The sequence below is a fragment of the Ictalurus punctatus genome, chromosome 18 (assembly GCF_001660625.3).
Source record: "Ictalurus punctatus breed USDA103 chromosome 18, Coco_2.0, whole genome shotgun sequence".
NCBI lineage: Eukaryota > Metazoa > Chordata > Actinopteri > Siluriformes > Ictaluridae > Ictalurus > Ictalurus punctatus.
In genome coordinates, this window is record NC_030433.2 from 22931399 (window position 1) to 22939099 (window position 7701).

Consider the following 7701-nt stretch of genomic DNA (forward strand, 5'->3'; position numbering starts at 1 on the left):
AAATGAAAAATATGCCAACTTCAAAATAAATTAATGTCAAATAAATAAGTACATACGAAATAAAGGAGAAAAAAAAAACAATAAAAATATTTTTTTTTTTAATATAAATAAGTCAAAAAATTGGTATCTCAACAATATCTACAAAAGTGCAATGAACTGTTCAGAATGCAGTGAATCCATGTTTCCATCCACAGGCCCAATAATAATAATAATAATAATAATAATAATAATAATAATAATAATAATAGGAGAACATATGTCCATATATCAGATTTTAGATGAAGACATAGAGGGCCCATCGTTATTCTAACCACTTGATTGTCAAAGCATCGTTGCAGTGAAATTAGCTGAGACATACCACAATCTGTTTTTAACATTCTGTGCTTCTTCAAAACGAGATGCCAAATTTGAAAGCCACTTTTAAACATTTTTTTTTTAGTTCCAAAATGACTTAAGATGTGTCAGGATCATGAGGTAGACACAGACTGGGGCCTTGTGTGTGTGTGTGTGTGTGTGTGTGTGTGTGTGTGTGTGTGTGTGTGTGTGTGTGTGTGTGTGTGTGTGTGTGTGTGTGTGTGTGTGTGTGTGTGTGTGTGCCTTCGCCTGTGCTGTATTTCTCTCTTATTGCGATGCGTTTAAACCGGGGAGTTTCAAATAGTAAAAGCGCCCTAAAGTAAACCATGCAGTGGGTGACGGTAATTCCGTGTCGTAACCGAGATCGAGTCTCTTCCTCCGAAACACACCGAATGACATTAAACTTTTAATGGCAAACTTTTTAAACCCTTTCTCCTTTTTTTTTTCTCTCGAAAAAAAAAAAAACCCAAAAAGAAAAGAACCTAAAAGGACGATGTGGTCTTCACAGAGGTGTCATGTATTCACAGTTATATACATGAATCAATATAAAAGAGTTATTTAAGAGAATATGTTATTATTCTATTTCCTTTTTTTTTTTTTGTACAATAAGTGATTCATTTCTTTCCTTTTGTCCAGTTTCAGAGCCCAGTTTCTTTCCCGTGTCTTTCTTCTCTTCGCGTCTCCATGAGTGGAGTCGCGCTCCTGCATGCTGACATCCCGACGGGACCCGGTCCGCCTCCTTGAGATCTCCATCTGACCCGTGGTTTGGTTTGGGGTTTTTTTTTTGTTGTTTGTTTGTTTGTTTTTGTTTTAATTCTTGTTGATTGGGGATGTCTGAGAGTTCCTCGATGTCCATTAAAACGAGCGCCGTGTTTTGGTTCAGTGCGTCGCTGAGAACTTCATGCGCTTCTGTTTTTGCCGCTGGTTGCAGAACCAGACGCGCACCACGTTCTTTTTCAGGTCGAGCTTCTCGGCGATGGCGGCGATCTTCTCGGACGAAGGTCGTGGCTGCACGGCGAAGTAGGCCTCGAGCGAGCGCTTCTCTGGCGCAGCGATGGATGTGCGCTTGCGCTTTTTGTCGCCGCTGCTGAAGATCTCGGGCTTGGCCATCTTCTCGCGCTGCGCCCTCTCGGCCTCCTCGAGCCACGCTTCGAGGATGGGCTTCAGGGCCACCATGTTGTTGTGCGAGAGCGTGAGCGACTCGAACCGACAGATCGTGCTCTGGCTCAGACACCCGACCCCGGGTATCTTGAGGTTAGCGAGCGCGGCGCCCACATCCGCCTGGGTCACGCCGAGCTTAATGCGACGCTGCTTGAAGCGCTCGGCGAACGCTTCGAGCTCGCGGGGGTCTGGCTCGGCGTCCATGGACGCGGCGCTGGCACTGGCGAGGGAGGCGTGCGCGGCCAGGGCGTGGTGCGGGTGGTGCACGTTTACGGCCTGCGCGTGCGGATGGTGATGGTGCTGCGCGTGGTTGATAGCCGCGGCCATGTGCGAGTGTGCGTGGGACGCGCCTGAAGCCACGTCCGCGGCGGTCGGCATGCCGCCGAGCGAGATCGCGGGAGAGAGATGGTCGAGCAGGTCTCCCTCCAGACCCTGAGCCGGCTGGTGGTGGTGGTGCGGGTGGTGTGCGTGATGATGAGACGTGAGCACGGACGGGTGATGCAGGTGCGCCGGGGAGGACGTTGGGGTGCCTGTCATGCTTGTCATCGTGGTCATGGTGTGGTACGTGGCGTCTGGCTTGAACGGATGGCTCTTCTGGGTCACAATGTCCACCGCGGCCAGAGCCTCGGCTCTCTGCAGCAGCGTCTCATCGAAACCGGCGAAGATGTTTCCCTGCAGCTAGAGAGAAGGAAGGAGAGCAAAATAAGAACAAACAATACTGAAAAATCACCACCGTTATTATCATCATCATCATAGTTGACCTTTTTTTTCTTTCTTTCTTTCCAGGCACGTCTTTATCTTTATGACGTGAAAACATTTGAAGCGACTTTTACATTTATTTTAAACCTATTACCTACCTACCATAGTTCACTAAACACCTCATGCAAAAAAAAACCCCACATAATGAATAATAAAAAAAACCCCAAAACAATAATAATATAATTTCGATACTATTATAGAGTCAGATATACTTCCAATTTCTTTGAGCAGTGTACACGTCTTCTCTCATTGTCATCCCTTCTGCAGAGATTTTATCGGCTGAAACTCACTCAATTCTTGCCGAAATTCTTCTTGGAACACAAACGCTTCCTCACAGAGCCCCAAACACAAACCTTTCTAGTGATACTTTTAAAAAAACTCTACTATTTTCTCTTAGTAAAGATGAAGCTTTACTTGAATGTTTAGGAAATTTCAGGATTTGAGGAACTTTTTTTTTTTTTTTTTTTTTTTTTTTTAACTTAAGTCTTAACTCGTTTTTCAGCGCTGTTTATTATTGTTTATTATTTAAGTTTCAGTGACCTGAACGTCGCCATGTAATCAAATTATTTTCAGTGAAACTACGAGAAAATGACTGTGATTATTAAGAGATCATTTCAGCATTTCCTTACATGACACTAACGGTTATTTGAGCACGAAAATAAGAGTGTATGGTGTAGTATATAATACAGTTTATATCCTTATATTAGATTATAATGCTCTTTCAATACATTGCAAGTTTGCTCATTTTAAAAAGCCTTAATGACATCTTCATGCTTTTATCTCCCATCTGATTGTCATCACTACACCACCCTGATGCCAGGCTGTGATGGAGATGTGCGCGCGTGGGTAAATCGTGCGGATCTTACCGACGGTGTGGGCAGACATGCCCGCCGGATCGCCTCCGAGCTCGAGTGCAGAGGTGTGTATTTGGGCTCGTGGAGAATCGGATGCATGCTGAAAGCTTGCTTGCTGTTCATGGACATCATGATTGCAGACGTCGGAGAAGGTCGTTTCTCGTCTTCCTCGTTTAACTCCGTATTTTTTTTTTTTTTTTTTTTTTGCCTCCGATAACTCTTGATGTCTCGAAACGTAACGCAGTCGGGGGAAAACGTCACGACGAGGACAGGCAGCCCACCAGTCCTGCCTGGGAAGTCTTCTTCTCGAGTCAGGGGCGGAAATAAAAAAAAATCTAATTGCGCCTGTCAGCAGCCTTGATACGGCCCAGGTATTGACGCAGGCGTCTAAATATAAACGTTTCCCCGACTCCGCCCACACGCCGAAACCTGGCACGCCCCCTCTAACTTTACTCAAACACCATTGGCCGAATTAAGCTCGAGCACGGTCTGGTCCCGTGACTCCCACCTTTACACTTAAGTGCGCTGCTGAATTAATCTTGAGGGGAACAGGGCGTGGTCTGTGAGGAGATCCCGCCCATGGAAGCTTTTCATTGGTGCTGAAAAATGTGACGCTGCTAAACTAAATAACACAATGCTCCAGGTATGCCAGGTAATGACACCCCAGTGCATTAAAGAATAGAAGTGGAACGACAGCACGTTTTCTTATCCAATAACCATACCCATACTGAAAGTCTGAATATCAGTCCATTTGAGTATCTGTCAGATTCTTTAAAAATGACTAAGCTTTAAAATTATATATATATATTACACTATATATTACACTTAAAAATTGAGGACAATATCTTTATATATATATATATATATGTGTGTGTGTGTGTGTGTGTGTGTGTGTGTGTGTGTGTGTGTGTGTGTGTGTGTGTGTGTGTGTGTGTATATATATATATATAAACTAAAAACAAGACTTACACACAACCACAGCTTTAAAAAAAAATCTGTTAAATTATATAGCAAATATATGTGATAAATATAATAATGCATAAATATAAAGAAATCAATCTGAGCAAAAATAATATTTGATCATATCTTATATATGAGTGGAAATATATATGGAAACATTTCAAGTTCTTTGCAGTCGGCTATATCGATATTCCTAATATTAAAACGGATGAATACGTCCTAGTGCTTGTTAGGGATTCTTATTTAAATTCTTTCCCTTTTAAAAATAAACGTTCTTCATGGTCTTCTACAGCACCGTACGTTCTGTAAAGAACCTTTTACTAGTCAAGAGCCAGTCAATTTTTCATTGTATAGCATTCTATAGCAATATGGTTCTTTGGAGATTAGAGAAGTTCTTTATGTTTCATTAGAGGTTCTTCTAAGGTATCATCCTTTAACAGGTTAAAGTGACCCCTGTAAAGTAGGGCATCACTGTTAAGAATGTTACTTTGATTCCTTAAAGCATTCACAAAGAAGGTTTTTATTTTTTATTTTAGAGAACTTACTGTATGAATACATTGTTCTTTGTGGCACTGCTGTGAAGAACCATTTGTGGGTTCTTTAAGCAGCAGGAAATAGATGGTTCTCTAAAGAACTTGAGAGTAAAAGGTTAAAAGTGTTCTCCTATGGCACTGGGCTGAAAACCCCGTTTTGGTTCTAATTGGAACCGTGTTTAAGAGTGAAAGGTGACGTTTATGATCTGATAGTTGCCTCTCTGAGTGGCGAGCCATACGATTTCATGCATGAATTAATTATTGCCCTTTTACTTTGTGGGATACACCACAATATGGATTCCCAATTAGTGTATAAACAGCTCAAAATGGATAAGAGCACAATGAAATATTTATCATAAAACCACTGGTCAAACGAATGAAACCGTAAATCAAAATGCCTTATCAAGGCATGGGATAATGGCTGGATTGTATGTTATGTTATGTTATGTTGTATGTTATGTTACGTTACATGCTGCTATGTTATGTTGTCTGTTATGTTATGTTACGTTATGTTATATGTTATGTTATGTAACGTTACGTATCGTTACATTACGTTATGTTATGTAATGTTATGTTATGTTATGTCACGGTACGTTACGTTACGTAACGTTACGTTTTGTTATGTTACGTTATGTTGTGTTATGTTGTATGTTATGTTGTGTTACGTCATGTTATGTTATGTTATGTTATGTTATGTTATGTTATGTTGTATGTTACGTTACGTTACGTTATGTTATGTTACGTTATGTAACGTTACGTTACGTTACGTTACGTTATGTTGTATGTTACGTTACATTACGTTACGTTACGTTACGTTGTGTTATGTTACGTTATGTTGCATGTTATGTTGTTATATTTTATATGTTGCATGTTATGTTGTTATATTTTATGTTACATATTATGTTATACGTTGCGTTATATTATGTTAAGTTATATGTTATATTGTGTTATATGTTATATGTTATGTTATGTTATGTTATATGTTATGTTATGTTATGTTATGTTGTATGTTATGTTGTGTTACGTCATGTTATGTTATGTTATGTTATATTACCTTACGTTACGTTACGTTATGTTGTATGTTACGTTACGTTACGTTATGTTATGTTACGTTATGTAACGTTACGTTATGTTACGTTATGTTGTATGTTACGTTACGTTACGTTACGTTATGTTATGTAATGTTATGTTATGTTGTGTTATGTTACGTTATGTTGCATGTTATGTTGTTATGTTTTATGTTATATGTTGCATTGTTATGTTATATTTTATGTTACATATTATGTTATATGTTGCGTTATATTATGTTAAGTTATATGTTATATTGTGTTATATGTTATGTTATATGTTATGTTATATGTTATGTTATGTAATAGTAGAGATAATGCGAAGTCAAAGACTAACCAAAAGACTTTGTTGATTGCGACAACACGCAGTGTTCTAGCTAAAATTGCTAAACAAGATGTAGATCATACATCACATATGCACATGTGTAAAGGGCAGTGTGTCAAACAGGCCTTTTTTTTTTTTGTGACGCACACAAGCTGTCTTGCTCTGGCTTGTATTGAGTCCCACACAGTCATCACTCTAATTGGAGCTGAAACTCCAGACACTGATAATAGAAGTCCACAATGGGCAAGGGAGTCTCAGTGAGTGTGACTCGGAAACCTGAGTGCCGAGCGCTGCCAGAGACATTGTCCTCTTATACCTGGCTCTCCGCTAGGGTCTTGGCACCCTCTTATTAAATATACATCAGCGCCGTCACCTCTCCCCTGGCAACCACCATCGCCAGGGGACTCCAACCACACCGGGATAGAAAGGCCGAGAGACGCAGAGGTGAGCGCCAAGGCAGAAATGCAGGATGTATACTTTTAGCACGAATTCTGCATCCAATGTGAGTGAAGGCATGTGTTATTAACCAGCAGCTCCATGTTACCTGTGACCTTTCTACCTCCATCTCTCAACACACCTGTTCTTTGCTTCCTTTACCAAGCATAGATCGGCACATTTATCCGTTAAGTTTTCTTCAAACAAGCCCGAGAAAGTGCTTGATTATCCTAATGGAACATTTTCTCCCATGAATATTAATGCTAGAACGGGAAATTGGTTGTATTGGCTGTTCCTCTTTGAGTTAATAGGTTGTGTGAAGCCTAGACTGTTTGTAAATATTTATTTCATACTCAGACATTTTAGATAAAACGATGAAAAATGATGTGGATTAATGTTTAAATGGTAAAAAAAAAAAAAACAACTGCTCTTCGGTCGGCTTTAGTGAAGGTCATGGCTACATACTATCATGTGATATATTCGGAGAACCATATGTGTCCTTAATTGTAGTTCAGAATTAGGTTCTTTGTCACCCGAGTTATAATATTCTCTAAGATTACTTATTATTATTTTTACGGGTCCAAGCATTCATACTTGGAAGCCCTAATGGAAGAGATTTTTAGGGGTCCAAGCAAGAGGTGCTTGGAACCCTCTTGTTTTTGTTAAGATTGTTCTTCTCCTCCTCATCCTTCTTCTTCTGTTTCTTCTTAAAAACCAGTTGTGCAGACCAAACCGTAGGATGCACAGACCCGAATCTTGGTACTCAGTACCCAGACGAGCAAGATACTGTAGATTACTTCCATCCAGCGCTATGTGTTTGTTTACATCTGTCAGTACCATGAGACAGCAACATATCCTTCATGTTTCTTTAACTATTATTCAGCCATCCATTCATCTTCTGTACCGCTTATCCTTCACAGGATCGCAGGGAGCCTGGAGCCTCTCTAAAGGGACTCGGGGCATGAGGCAGGGTAACTTTTATTCATACACTCTTAAAAATAAAAGCTCCAATTAGAACTAAAAAAGGGATTTTCAGCCTTTGGCACCATAGGTGAATCTTTTAAAGTCGCTTAAAGAACCGTTTACGCTCAAGTTCTTTAGAGAACCATCTATTTACTTGTGCTTCAAAGAACCCACAAATGGTTCTTCACAGCAATGCCACAAGGAACCATGTCATCATAAGTTCTCTCTCTAAAAAAAAAAAAAAAAAACCTTAGTTAGTGCTTGAAGGAACCAAAGTAAGCTTCTTAACA

General features: G+C 40.1%; 1 protein-coding gene across 1 annotated transcript in view; it reads right to left on the reverse strand.

The window, feature by feature from the left end:
• The window catches only part of pou4f4 (POU class 4 homeobox 4), a 3661-nt gene extending 82 nt beyond the window's left edge, over window positions 1–3579 (reverse strand). Inside the window, exons 1-2 of the mRNA XM_017491955.3 lie at window positions 3141–3579; window positions 1–2193 (exon numbers count right to left, since the gene is read on the reverse strand). The exon at window positions 1–2193 is cut by the window's left edge and continues 82 nt beyond it. Of these exons, the coding sequence (XP_017347444.1) occupies window positions 1234–2193; window positions 3141–3260 (1080 nt within the window). The 5' untranslated portion in view covers window positions 3261–3579 and the 3' untranslated portion in view covers window positions 1–1233. The remainder of the gene's footprint in view (window positions 2194–3140) is intronic.
• Window positions 3580–7701: the final 4122 nt, after the last annotated feature.